Raw genomic sequence first — 15,000 nt, forward strand, 5'->3', positions numbered from 1 at the left:
TCGATTCACTTACGTTTTTTCCTTCGAAAGATAAAAGAGGCACTGGGAGGGTAAAAGTTCATCTCTCTCTCTCTCTCTCTCTCTCTCTCTCTCTCTCTCTCTCTCTCTCTCTCTCTCTCTCTCATGCATATGCAAGCAGCCAAGACAGCACACTCCGGTTACACGTGACTGCAACACGAGGTGTGTTTCCTTACCTTATCGTTCTATATTCAAGTTGTTAAATAAAACATATCGTTATTTGGTAAACAACGACAAGTAAATAAGGCCAGCTCAATAAATAAGGCCAAAGTAAAATAAAGCATAATTGTTCACTGAAGTATATCTACAGTTATTACTGATATCAATACCAGAGTTAAAATACCTCCAATAGTATAGAGATATATATCCCACTAGCTCTATTCAGGCAGAAATATCGTTTCCAGTGCTGTATTTTATAACTTTACGAGCAAACAGTCAACGTGCAATTTTCTCTAGAGCGAAAAATTCATTTATGAATGAGACGAGTACTGCTCTTACAGTATCAGAGATTTTCAGGTGTAGCTAAATACTACTTAGCTTGTCAAACTACAAATGAATACATTTGAGGCTTTTTCATACAAAACCTTAGTTTATCAAACTTACAAGTGAATTCGTTTCAAACCATATCAAACAAAGGTTTGCCTAATCAAACTTAAAAAGTGAATTAGTTTGAAGTCTTGTTTTTTTTTCAGACTTGGTTTATCAAACTCACAAGTGACCCGGTTTATCGAAATTATGGTAGCTTCATCAACCAAAACCCTGGCTTTTCAAACTTACAAGTGAATTCGTTTGAAGCCTCGTCAAAAAAAAAAAAAAAACTTTCCTTGCTAAACTTCAGTTCAGTGAGTCTGAATCGTCACAAAAAAAATATTGGCTCATGAAACAAATACTTTGTTATCAAACTAACAAGCGAATTCGTCTTAAGCCTTATCGAACCAAAACTTGACTTATCAAACTTAGAAGGGAATTAGTTTGAAGCTTTATAAGAATTATAGATAAATATGAATGTTTTTTTTGGTTATCAAACTTACAAGTGGTTTAGTGAATTCGTCTGAAGCCTTGTCAAACAAAAACTTGGTTTATCAAACTTACAAGCGAATTAGTCTGAAGCTTTATAAGACTTATAGATAAATAAATGATTTTTAAAAAAATCGAATGACAGATGCTTTAGTGATTAACTTAAACTCTGCTTCCATGCAAACAATTAGAAATTGACCCTTTGTAAGTATTTGTATGAATTTGTAAAAAACAATAAAATCCTAAAATAAAACGGCAATAGGTCTCGAGATTAACATTAAACTCTACTGCCGTTAAAACCAATAGAAATTGATCCTTTGTAAGAATTTGTATTCATTTGTAAAAAAATATAAAATGGCAATAGGTCTTGAGATTAACTTAAACTCTGCTTCCATGCAAATAAATAGAAACTGACCCTGTGCAAGAATTTGTATTCATTTGTAAATAAAAAAAAATGGCAGTAACTCTCGAGATGAACTTAAACTCTGCTTCCATGCATGAATTTGTAAAAAATTAAATGACAGATGCCTTGGTGATTAACTTCAACTCTGCTTCCATGCAGACAAATAGAAATTGACCCCAACCCACTTACTTTGAGAGAGCAAGAGCAGCACCACCAACTGCGCGACCTCTGGGAAGCGACAGCGGCCGTAAGAGGAGATTTCCATGATGGAATGCCGTCCGGAATAAGGATCAAACCAGTCCTGGCGTAAATCCTGCCACTTAAAGGACGCCTGGTTGGGGAGGGGGTTGTGGGAGGGGGAGGTGGGTCCTTCCGCGTTCTTCACTCGAGGACCACTTGTCCAAAACTTCCTTGTCTCGTCCTCTTTAACTTGGGATTTAACTTGCGTAGTTTTTTCCCCCTCAGAATTTTTTTTTTCTGTCGATTTTTTTTTCTCTTATTTTGCTGCCTGAATTTTTTTGCTTAGTTTTTATTTTATCCAATTTGCCTCTTTAATTCTATTTTTTCTTGTTTATTTCCCTTTTTTTTAATAGATCTATCGTGTGTAAATGACTCTTTCCCCTATGTTAATTTTTCTTTTTTAAGATTTGTCGTCTATTATTAACTTCTGTTCTCAGTTAACGTCTGTTTTTTTTAATCTCCTGTGTAATTCACTTTCTCAGCTTTTTTTTTTCTAGCTGTCCTCTACAAGTCAATTTTCCTCTGTCTATTCATTCGTCTTTGCTTCACTTTTTTGTCCACGTCTCTTTTCGTCTGTCGATTTTCTTTTCTATCTTCTTTCATGCCCTTTCTTCCCCCTCTGTTAATTTTTCCCTTTTGGAGTTGTACTCGATTCCCACTTTTTTAATTTGTTCTGTTGCTTCTCAATTCCCACTTTTTTATTTGTTTTATTGCTTCTCGTATGTTGATTTTTCTCCTTTTAGATTCTTTTCTCTCTAATTTATTTTCCGTCTGTGACTTCTCTTCTGCGGGTTATTTTTCTTAATTTGTCTTCTTATTCTCTTTTATTTTCTTTGTTATTTCTTGCGAAAAGACTGAACTGTTGCATTAGGAACTATTTGTTGTATTTAACCTTTTCCATGTTTTCTCTAAGTGAGAGGAGGTTCTGTATGACATGTAAGTCCCTTATTCATCAGTTTTTACACAGAAATTTTCTTTTAAACATAACCTGAACTAAGAATCAGCTGGGAACACGCTTCTTCTTCAGACATAACAATCACAGCTCACTTAAATGTAATCAGAGTCCAGTCTATTCTTTACCTACTTAAGCAAACTTTCGATATTAATCAGAGTACGTATAGTCTTTACCTATATAAGCAAACCTTCGAAGACAGCATCCCGTTTTCTCTGAATGCTATTTTCCGTTGAACTGTCAGACAAAACTCTCGTTACTACTGTGTCCCAGTATTTCTTGACAAGACTCGCTTTGAAGTCAATTAAGAGAGAATTCAAAAGGTTGGCGGCTATTTCTGAAGCGTCTGTATCTCTCTTAAAAGCTACAAGGGACGTAGTTGAGTTTTCATACCAATGTTGTTGACTGGATTCTGAAAAAGAAAAAAAATAATCAACTTTAATACAGTTTTTAACACAGCTAATTATAATCCTGGACGTTAATTACATAGAGGAAATGAAATAAGAATCATTTTTGTCCTAATTAGGAGAGTAATTAGGTTAATATCACGCGGCAGCAATCATCATCTAGTAGGTATTATGGTAAGGAAAAATAGGTATTGGATGGTTATCAGAGGTGATAGATTTTATCCTTAGCGAGAAGAAGCAGGAATTGTTATACAATAGATTACCAGCATTAAACAAAGTTTTAAAATCAAATGTTACAGTGTCTTTTAAATACGAAAGTAATCTAAAGTAACCGAATAATTATTGTAAATGGAGCTTTAATGTGGGGTAAATAAGCGATCTCCTTTACAAAATGTGCATTGGCTCTTTTAATTTTGTTCCATGAAAAAAACCACTTTAAGAGGACTGCTGTTCTCATCAAAAGGAAATTCTTATTTCATAATGTAGGCATGTTCTGTATTTTGGTATTCGATGGATTTTTTCCTATTATTATTATTATTATTATTATTATTATTATTATTATTATTATTATTATTATTATATGTGGGTAGTAAACCCTCTTTTCAAACATGTATTATTGAAAATGATATTATTATTATTATTATTATTATTATTATTATTATTATTATTATTATTATTATTATTATTATTATTATTATTGATTTGAAGGAGACACTCTCCCAATCATGTTTAAAACTGTTCAGATATTTGCAGATAGGAAGAATCAAAAGTTTTGTAAGAAATGGAAATCAGCTGACGCAGCAATAAGGGTTAACACCATGCATTTATTTTTATTATTATTATTATTATTATTATTATTATTATTATTATTATTATTATTATTATTATAAAAAATGTGAAATTATAAATCTCAATAAAAACAGCTCAGTAACTTCAAACAGAGCAGTTACAATCTCAGACCGACTCTGAATCGTTCGAAAACGGGAACCGACCATGGCTTAGGCAACGTTCGTCGAACCGTTCCCTGAATATCCTTTGATAAAAATAGAAGAAGCTTCCAAAAGAAAAAGGTGACACACAAGCATTCGGATGTCGATTCGAAGATGAAACAGAGGCAGATCCTCTCTCTCTCTCTCTCTCTCTCTCTCTCTCTCTCTCTCTCTCTCTCTCTCTCTCTCTGCAGTCTGGTGTTTCGTCTCGTGAATCGTACATCCGGGCTATTCAGGAAAGCTGGGAGTTTTTTTTTTTTTTTTTTTTTTCTGCACGGCAAGTTTTTTTTTCCGTGTTGGGTTGATGGGCGTTTGATGCCTTACCTGGAATTTGTCGTAAGATATTACTTTTACCTTGCATATCAAATAGGAACATATTGAACTGATAAGAACAAAAGATGTTTTTCACCTAATGTTTATTGACGCAGTCGAAGCAGGGGGGTTTGCCCTTTTTAGTTTTCTGTAAAAGAAAACTATTGTGCCGGCTTTGTCTATCCGTCCGCACTTTATTTTGTTTTTTTCTGTCCTCCCTCAGATCTCAAAAACGACTGAGACTAAAGGGCTGCAAATTGAAACGTTGATCATCCACCCTCCAATCATCAAACATACCAAATTGCAGTCCTCAAGCCTCAGAAATCTTTATTTCATTTAAGGTTAAATTTAACCATAATCGTGCTTCTGGCAACGATATAGGCTAGGGCACAACCGGGCCGTGGTTAAAGTTTCATTGGCCGCGGCTCATACAGAATTATACCGAGATCACCGAAAGATTAATCTATTTTCGGTAGCCTTGATTATACTCTAGCGGCTGTACAGAAAACTCGATTGCGCCGAAGAAACTTCGGCGCCTATTTGTTGCTTGTTTTATCTTCAATTTCTGATGAATCCTTTTTAAAAGCATCCAAAACGAATCTTGGGATTTTCTTAACGTAACTTTCATTATTATCATTCAGGTTATTTAAAAGAAATTCGCACCAGCATCGAGATTACCTACATAACTTTATTCTGCTTTTGTGAAGGATTTCAGCCCACCTTTAAACGATCAGCTATTAAAACCGGGTATATTGAGAAGGATCCATTAAACAGCATAATTACTGCCTTAGGGATGTAAGGTATCCCTGATACGAAGCTAATAGAATTTTCCAGACGATTTCGTCCAGGAAGTTTTCCTTGAAAAATTTCTGTGGTGGTGAAGGAAGCCTCCAACCAGTGGAGATAATATTATCAACCAATTTCGAAATCCACCCTGTAGCGGGGTTAGCGCCATCAGTGCACCTCATGGGGTGGACTGTCGGCATTACTCAAGGTTCTCTGCATCGTCCCTTCGGCCCCTAGCTGCAACCCGTTTCATTCCTTTTACTGTACCTCCATTCATATTATCTCGAAATCCAGAATTGATTGAGATTTATGTTTATGAAGATTTTGATATTTTCTTCATGTTTTATACTTTGACAAATTCTAATTATTCCTTGATCTCGAGTTGAATATTTATTTTAAATTTTTCTATGATTTTCCATATTCACTTTAGCAACACAGCCACAGTAAGTATATAAGTCATGCGGTTTTTGTCCGGTAAATAACAATTCAAAATATGGTGATAGTTAAAAATCATCACTGAAAATGAAACTTTAAGATAACAAATCTTTAAAATTATAAAAAAGATATTGTGGATCTTTAAAATAAAAAATATATTGTGGATCAATCACTGAATGAATGAATTTCTAGAACAGATGAAATAATGAAACATATACCAAGTCGAGAGAGAGAGAGAGAGAGAGAGAGAGAGAGAGAGAGAGAGAGAGAGAGAGAGAGAGAGAGAGAGAGAGAGAGAGAAAAGTATAGCGTATATAAAAAACCAGATTACACATTTAGAGACGACCAAATTTTTAACTGAAATACAAACTGGATTTACGACTTAGCCAGTGAATGAAAGGATGTATCTTGAGAGAGAGAGAGAGAGAGAGAGAGAGAGAGAGAGAGAGAGAGAGAGAGAGAGAAGAATATCTTACATAAAAAAAACTGATTTACACATCTAGAGATGTCTAAATTTGTGACTGAAATACAAACTGGATTTACGACTTAGCCATTGAATACAAGAATACATCCTGACAGAGAGAGAGAGAGAGAGAAAGAGAGAGAGAGAGTCAGTCAGTCCCTACAAGAAAAGAATATCGTCGACCAAAGCCAAGATGCGCAATCAGAAACATCCGAACGCACGTGAAATTCAAAACAGCATTGCCAGGCAACTCGTGAATAAATAAAGGAGGAAAAAAAGGAATTCTTTGTTCTCTCGAAAGAAGTACAGTAGAAAGGACGCGAATCGCACCCAGGGAGGAACGGAATATATTGCGGGATAATCCTTAAGGATGAAAGATGATTCCTGCGAGAAACACTGGAAAATATCAGCAGTGAAACGAAAGCTCATTTGAATGTGTGTGTTTGGACAGCATTCCGTTTGACAGTAATCTTCACTTTTATCTCTCTCTCTCTCTCTCTCTCTCTCTCTCTCTCTCTCTCTCTCTCTCTCTCTCTCTGAAAGGCATAAAGTGATTTTAGCTATCGTTGTGGATTAAGGGATATTTACACTATAAAGTCGACAGTTTCATCGTAGGCAGCGGATTACATATATATATATATATATATATATATATATATATATATATATATATATATATATATAAAAGTATATATATATATATATATGTGTATATGCGTGTGTGTAATTATAATACCTACAATGCCCTCTTAACTTCTGGAATTCTTCACAAATGAAGAATTCGAGAAGTTACGAGGGCATTGTGGGTATTACAATTACATATGTATCTGGTAAAAGTGACCATTAGATTCTACTTATATATATATATATATATATATATATATATATATATATATATATATATATATATATATATATATGTATATATATATATATATATATATATATATATATATATATATATATATATATATATATATTATTTTTACATCCTGTTTAGATACGGCTCACTGAATGAAAGAGGCGTAACCGTTCGATCAAATACGTTTTATATATAGAACTAGATTTTTACACCATACCATTCAGTAGATACCTAACAATGTTGCTCACTCCATATAAAGCGAAATCGTGCGATAAACTCGGCGCCCGTCAGAATTATGACTATATTATAAAAATGATATACAAGTGAGTAGTGAAAGAAAAACCTCCATAAATTTTTGTAACTGATATGGAAGTGCTACTTTAAACTCGGTGAAGTCCTTGTGTCTTATTTTAGTGCGTGCAAACGTTAACCTAACTGTGTATGTATGTATGTAAATATATATATATATATATATATATATATATATATATATATATCTATATATATATATGTGTGTGTGTGAATATATTATCATATATACAGTAATATGTATATATATGTATATGTATATATATATATATATATATATATATATATATATATATATATATATATATATATATATATACATACATATATATACACACATACATATAATATATATTTATACATATGTATATATACAAATATATATATATATATATATATATATATATATATATATATATATATATATATATGTATATATACATACGTATATATGTGTGTATATATAGTGTATTATATGTGTGTCAGTATGTGTGCTTGCGTTGGTGCGTGTTTGTATATCCAAATTTTCATCCAAGACATTCTCATGAATATCATAAGTGCACAGTAAAATCCTGTAATTGCTGATTTCACCTCTGTTAAATAAAAACCGTGATTTAACCTGTTGGAACAATAAATACAAATGTAAACTAAGATCATGATTCAGGCATGGCTTATAGCGATAACAACTTCATAATTCACGCTACACGGTTAGAAACAAAACACAAAGTCAAACATTTTCCGAAGTAAAGAAGGAAACGTGAATATAAATTGGTAGAAATGAATTCATTTGCATCATCACTCTCTGCTCGCACGAAAAAAAAGCCTGAACGCTATTGTTTTCAAAATCGTTCGCGAAAGGAATAGCTGTAGTCTTCGGTGTGGACATTGTCAGAATTATGAGAATTGGACGTAAAGTTTTGAACAGCTTTCTCTTGTGTGATGGATCCTCGGCGTTGCATAAAGTTCTTGAAGTAGGCAGTCGATATTGACACCTGATTGATTGTCTCTCTCTCTCTCTCTCTCTCTCTCTCTCTCTCTCTCTCTCTCTCTCTCTCTGAAGATCTACTGTGCCATTGTTCAAAATGGAAGGATAGAATTATTAGAGTGTGGGGTGTTTTGACGTCATTGAATAAAAATTTAAAAAAATATGGAAAATTTGATAAATAGAAATTAATTGCACATGACTGCTGATGATATCATCTGTCATAATTTTTTAAATTCATATAATGCGATTGATTATTACTCTGTGATTTTAGTGTCTTTAATTATGAAAATGTACAACAGCTGAAGAAAACGATTTCTTAACTGTTTGTACTGTAGGTTTTAGACCACTAAGCGACCATCAGTCCTTACCCGCCTTCGGACCAATTGATATTATTATTTATCCTCAAATTAATTCTATCAATTTTCATATATAATTGATTTGTACATATGTTAGAAGATAATCTTGGTAGGTTTTATATTAAAAAGATGAATAATGTGGGAAAGGCAGTATAGGATATAGAACTGGATGTGATAACCAATGTGGGACAGGCAGTAGGATATGGTAACCGGTTGTATAATGTAAAAGAAAATGATCATTACTCTATAGTGTTCATTTGGCAAACTCTCTAACTATGCTCATTTCATCACTGCTGAAATGGTCTCACTAACCTGTTGTTTATTTACAATCGTATGTGCTTTGATTGACAAATATCCTTTTGCCAATGAGATCAACGAACTGTGTGTTCTTTCTAACATAAGAATATCCTGTGCTAATATTGCTTGTAGATATTTCCAGAAGAAAACTGGATTTCAAGGCTTATAATGGAGTATACTAAACCCAGGACGTTCACGTGTAAAAATACCTTTACACAAAGAAATTCATTTTCATTACTCGCAAACAACAATGACTTTTATTAAAAACAAGAATGAACAAATGCTAGCTTCGAATTTATTTCCCCTTTGGAAAGCTATAATCCCAAGGCCAAGAGAGACAAGGTCTACCCAGTTGGGATGAATCGCCTCCCACCTGGGGTAACTGCGTAGGCGATGACGTATCTTAGAGGTTCCTGCTCATTACGGCACTTCACCAGCTGACGCAATAAGGGGGTAGACAAAGCTCCGCCTACATGGGGATGAACAGACCCTCTCCTTCTCTTGGCCTTGTATAATCCTATCACCGGAGACCAAACAGATAACACTTTTTAGAACAAACACGACACGGAGGCAAATGACTTCGGAGCAAACTCGGAGTTGGATAGGTTTGTTTGTCGACGGAGATGTTTGAGATCAGTAAACTCAGCGAGAAGAAAAAACGGAGTCAGCAAGTTCGATGAGATCCTGATATACAAAGAAACCAGATACATTACATTGCGCAATAGGCATTTCACATTTGTCAGTCAAAGCACATACGATTGTAAATAAACGATAGGTTAGTGAAACCATTCCAACAATGATGAAATGAGCATAGTTAGTGAGTTATCATTATTTTCTTTTACATTATACAACCAGTTCCTATATCCTATACTGCCTATCCCATATTATTCATCTTTTTAATGCAAAACCTTCCCTATATTATCTTCTAACACATGTACAAATCATGTATGAAAATCGATGGAATTAATTTGAGGATAAATAATAATATCAATTGGTCTGAAGGCGGGTAAAGTAATGTGTAGTGTTTACATACGCAAATAAGTTGTTTACCCCGATGTCTGTTCTGTCAGTAATTAGAGTGCGCCTGTCAATTACAGGACTTAAAACCTGATTACGTAAGTGCAGCTTCTCTGTTGCAAATTCTCTCGTTTTGATCACTTATATCGTTCTTTTGAATCAATATATTGAAGTTGTTTTCATGGCACAGTTTCGAAGCTTCCTAAGCCTTTGATTCACAAAGCATATTGCCTTGTTTCGAAATGTATTAGCTGAATTAAGGTGTCGAAGTAAAAATGATGAATCTTCACAGACTGGCAAAACAAGTTAAGTTTAAACAGTTACACATATCCATGTTTCATGGACCCAACTTTTTACGTAAGTTAAGTATGTTCATTTTACTTCCCCTAGTAAAATCAGTAAACGGAAAATACAAATCATTAATTTGTGTTTAAGGAAGGTAATAAAAAGATATACTTTTTTGTATGCCAGAACAGCGAATGCAACGAACATGGTGATTCAGCAAAAACGTGTAAAATTTTAATGAATATCCTACTTACTCATGCAAGGAATAGTAAAATAGAGGTATGGTAAACGTCTCTTGCAAATGGCGCCTTTTGGGTGCGTTCGATTAGCAATCAATGGTCCCGGAGCAGAGGAGTCCGCGTTCTCAGTTTTCAGACCTCGCTGAGAACGAGGAGGACACCGGACGAACATTATTTAACCAGTAATATCTAACGAAATGCAACATGAGACCACCTGACGTGTGTCTTCGCTTACGCCAAGTCTCGTTTTCACAGCGGAAGGATTTTCAGAAGATTGGAAGGAACATCAAACTTTCGCTTGAGATAGTACATAGAAGTAATTTTATGGTTCGTTCCTGTCTGAAAATGTAAAAAAAAAATTATAAGAATAACAAATGAAACTCTTTTCATCATAATGGAAGGATTTTTAGAAGGCTAGGTGGAACAGCAAACTTTTTCTCGAGGTGGCACTGAATATCAGTCATTTTAAGGTTCCTGTCTATCAAAAAATGAAAACAATAATAATGAAAAAACAAATGAAACTTAATTCGCCACACGACTAGATGGAACAGCAGACTTGTGCTTGAGATGATACTGAATAAAAGTCATTTTAAGGTTCCTGTCTATCTAAAAATGAAAATAAAAACGATAACACTAAGATATCAAACCCAATTCACCACATGACATCCATTTCGAAACCCAGGACGCCGGCCGAGATAAATTATGCATCAGATTTGGATACCCGGGCGTGAGGAAGTCTAGCACGGCCCCAGCGAACAGAGACCAGAAAAAAAAAAATAAGGAACTATTCTCTCGTTAGAAAAGAAAAGTATTGTTTCTTAAATGAAAGGATTTAATGAGACGCGACTTTCATTCCTCGGGTCTTTGAGGGCGTGGAAAAAGTTCGTCACTTCTTTTTACACATTCCTTGACGGGGGACACAGAGAGATAGATACATTTTCCTTACATCAAAGCAGCTTGTGTCTCTTCTGAACGCGTTTAAGAAAAAGAGAAAGAGAGAGAGAGAGATAGATTCATATTGTCCACCCTAAAAAGAGAAAAAGAACAGCATGCATCATCCATCTTCAAAGCTTTTTAAAGACGAAAATACACTTTCGTGTGTCACGCGTTAACTCTGAGATTCTTCATTATCTGCGCAACACTGAGGAAATTACTTTCATCAGCTGAGACGGAGCGGGAGTATTCATTTATTCATCTTTATTCATCCTGGGATGAAGATCCATTATCATCAGGAGCTTTAGGCTTATTCGCTGGAGGTTAAGGGAAAGGTGAAAGAATATTATCTCTCCTTAATGAGAGTGAAAACAAGGGGTGTCGGGCTCTCAGCGTAATTCGGGGGAGAGAGAGAGAGAGAGAGAGAGAGAGAGAGAGAGAGAGAGAGAGAGATGGTCGCACATTAGGAGGGAGAGGAGTAAAGCATATTGGTGTGAAGGAATGCTTTATATATATATGTATATATATATATACGCATATACATATATATACACATACATATATGTACATATATATATACATATACATGTATACATTTATATACACACATATATATACATACATAAATTTCGTAGATGCATTTCCAGAGTATGAAAATATAAAGATGTTTACAAGGAACCTAGAGAACGCCAATACTTCGGTTACTTTTTTTTATAAATTAATCTGATTAGGAAAGTACTGTCATTTTTCAAATGAAACGGTTTCATATACTGCTTTCTAATGGTGCGTGTTATCTGCTACCACTGCGCTACTTTCAGAATCCATTAGGATATGGCTCTCGGAAGCAAGAAACTTACTAGTTCACGCGCGTGCACGCGCACACACAAACACACACACTTCTCAAACTGCCGACTCTTCATCACTTTAACATTCAAACCACTTTTCCTACACAATAACAATATTTGCTGACGAGTCTCCCAGAATCCTTCAGCTACCTCAGCTTTTCTTTTGTTTTTTATTCAGCTTCAGTCCAAATCTGTTCACCATCACCTTCATCGCTGTCATCATTATCGTTTTCAATTCAACTTTCCTCACTGTCATCATTTGCCTCATCATTCTCATTGCCAAATAACTACTCATTTTACTTGTCCTCATTCCCGTCAGTGTTCTTCATATCTTCATACTAGTGATCATCACCATCATCATATCATTATCATCTTCATCATATTCCACTATCATCCGTCACTATAAGCGTCCTTGGCGAAATTCCTGTGAGTTATGTATTTTACAGTTAGCTGACTGTTGTGAGCTACAGCTAATGGAAGAAAGCCAGGGGGAATGCAGTTTCACCCCAAATAACTTTTTTTTATATATTTTATTTTTATTTTGCAAATTAGGCTTTCCATTCTTCACTCCCCTTTATACACGACTTTTATGTATATGTATACGTGTGTATGTATGCGCATGAGTGAGGAAGAGCTGTCTCTGGTACCACATCCATAGCCTGACCATTTTTCTTTTTTCTGCAACGCAGTAATGTTGTGCAAAGAAATGTTTGACCATAAAAGGCGCTATTACAGTTCCCACTTGCCATATACCACGTTCTTGAAAAGATGTTTGGGGTTGTTGGGAGACGAACGAGGAATAAGAAACACGACAGGAGGGTTCGAGGATAAGTATGTGAAGAGAGAGAGAGAGAGAGAGAGAGAGAGAGAGAGAGAGAGAGAGAGAGAGAGAGAGAGAGAGAGAGAGAGAGAGGGGGAAGGGGGAGGTAATCAGGAAAGAAGAGAGTGGAGAGTGAGGAAGGTGTTAGTAAGTACTGAGAGAGAGAGAAACAGGGGAGAACTAGAGAGAGAGAGAGAGAGAGAGAGAGAGAGAGAGAGAGAGAGAGAGGGGTGTTATGAAAGAGAAAGAGAGGAATGGAGAGAGACGGAGAGAGAGGAACCGATAGAGGCAACTAGCCAAGACGAAAGAAGGAAATAGAGAGAATTGTTCCTAAGAAATAGAGAGAGAGATAGAGAGAGTGAGGTGAAATACTGGTCAGCGAAGAAAAGGTGAAGAAGAAGAAGAAGAAGAAGAAGAAGAAGAAGAGAGAGAGAGAGAGAGAGAGAGAGAGAGAGAGAGAGAGAGAGAGAGAGAGAGAGAGTTTATCTTTGGTCATTTGAATTGTATGACCTCTGGCCTGAACTGCAAGTTTGAAGTGGCCTGGAATTTCAGAATGTTGATGGAGAATAGAAGTTTGATTTTAACAATATTGAAAAGAAAGTCTACCTTTAATAATAATAATAATAATAATAATAATAATAATAATAATAATAATAATAATAACGGTGAAGAAATTTACAAAGGTGTAAATGCAAATATAAATGCAAACGATATTTACATTTATAACATTGTGGATTTCTTCACCATTTTAATGGCGCATGCTACTTTGAGATAATAATAATAATAATAATAATAATAATAATAATAATAATAATAATAATAATAATAATAATACTATCATTACTACTCAGATATGAATTAAAATCCACAATCTTTTCCAAAGCATAGTAGAGTTTTAATACATACACAGTATATAGCTTCTGACAGCCTGAACAACTCTCAGGATCAATTTCCTGACAGCCATCTGTACTAAAGTTGTCTATACAGTGTTATTGGCTGATTTTAATATTCAGTTGACGTTAATCTTATAATTATTATTATTACATGTCCCGCGATCAGCAATATATCTGAACTCCAAATTAGCCCGACACTTGGAATGACAATAATATTCTATAACTGACACTAAATTTTAACGTTTCCTGTTCGTAGTTAAGTAATTGGTACTTTCAGACTAATTGCCCTTTGCATAACAATAGAAATTATTGTTATTAGTTTTCTGATCAGCGTGATGTAGTTGCATTACTTATGGTAACATTTACTGCTCATAACACACACACACACACACACTACTACTCGTTTAGATTCCAGATTCTTCAATATGCATAGTACAAGCTTTCAAAAACATACAAATATATATATATATATATATATATATATATATATATATATATATATATATATATATATATATATATATATATATATATATGTGTGTGTGTGTGTGTGTATGTATGTATATATGTAACGTTGATGCGTGCGTATTCTTTTAACTTTCCTGTACCCAGAATTACACACACAAAAAATTTGAAGAGGAAAAACGAAGACCCATGAAGCATTCATCGTCCTCATCAGTGCGCGGTTAAACATTCGTAACTGCGTCAATAAAAGAAAGGTATTCGAGCTTTGAAATGTTTAGACACCCATAACACGACCCAGTGGAGGCGACGCAGCAATATCCAGAGAGAAAAATCGCGTCATAGCATTTGTTGGACGTTGCTTGAAACTTAAGCCATTATCGTAAACATCAGCGTTACCTCCAACTGGTTTACGCTGCCATAAGTCTGCGAGCAATGCAATTGATACTTTGCCGAAGCCGCTCGCGCTGGGAACCTAGTCAAGGATTCGGACGTTGCATATATAGATGTAATAATGCCTCTGGTGTGTAATTCTCTCTCTCTCTCTCTCTCTCTCTCTCTCTCTCTCTCTGAAAGTGAAGATTGATGGATAGTTTCATAGTAGAGATAGATGAAAAAATAATACTTTGGTTATTATTAAAATAATAATAATCTCTCTCTCTCTCTCTCTCTCTC

The 15,000-nt window shown here is 34.7% G+C and overlaps 1 protein-coding gene across 1 annotated transcript in view; it reads right to left on the bottom strand.

Moving 5' to 3' along the window:
• Positions 1-15,000, bottom strand: part of LOC136848237 (zwei Ig domain protein zig-8-like) — a 62,281-nt gene that overhangs the window by 22,998 nt on the left and 24,283 nt on the right. The window contains exon 2 of the mRNA XM_067120595.1: positions 1,628-3,042. Coding sequence (XP_066976696.1) covers positions 1,628-1,703 — 76 coding nt within the window. The 5' untranslated portion in view covers positions 1,704-3,042. The remainder of the gene's footprint in view (positions 1-1,627; positions 3,043-15,000) is intronic.

Source organism: Macrobrachium rosenbergii, chromosome 18 (genome assembly GCF_040412425.1).
Source record: "Macrobrachium rosenbergii isolate ZJJX-2024 chromosome 18, ASM4041242v1, whole genome shotgun sequence".
Taxonomy (NCBI): domain Eukaryota; kingdom Metazoa; phylum Arthropoda; class Malacostraca; order Decapoda; family Palaemonidae; genus Macrobrachium; species Macrobrachium rosenbergii.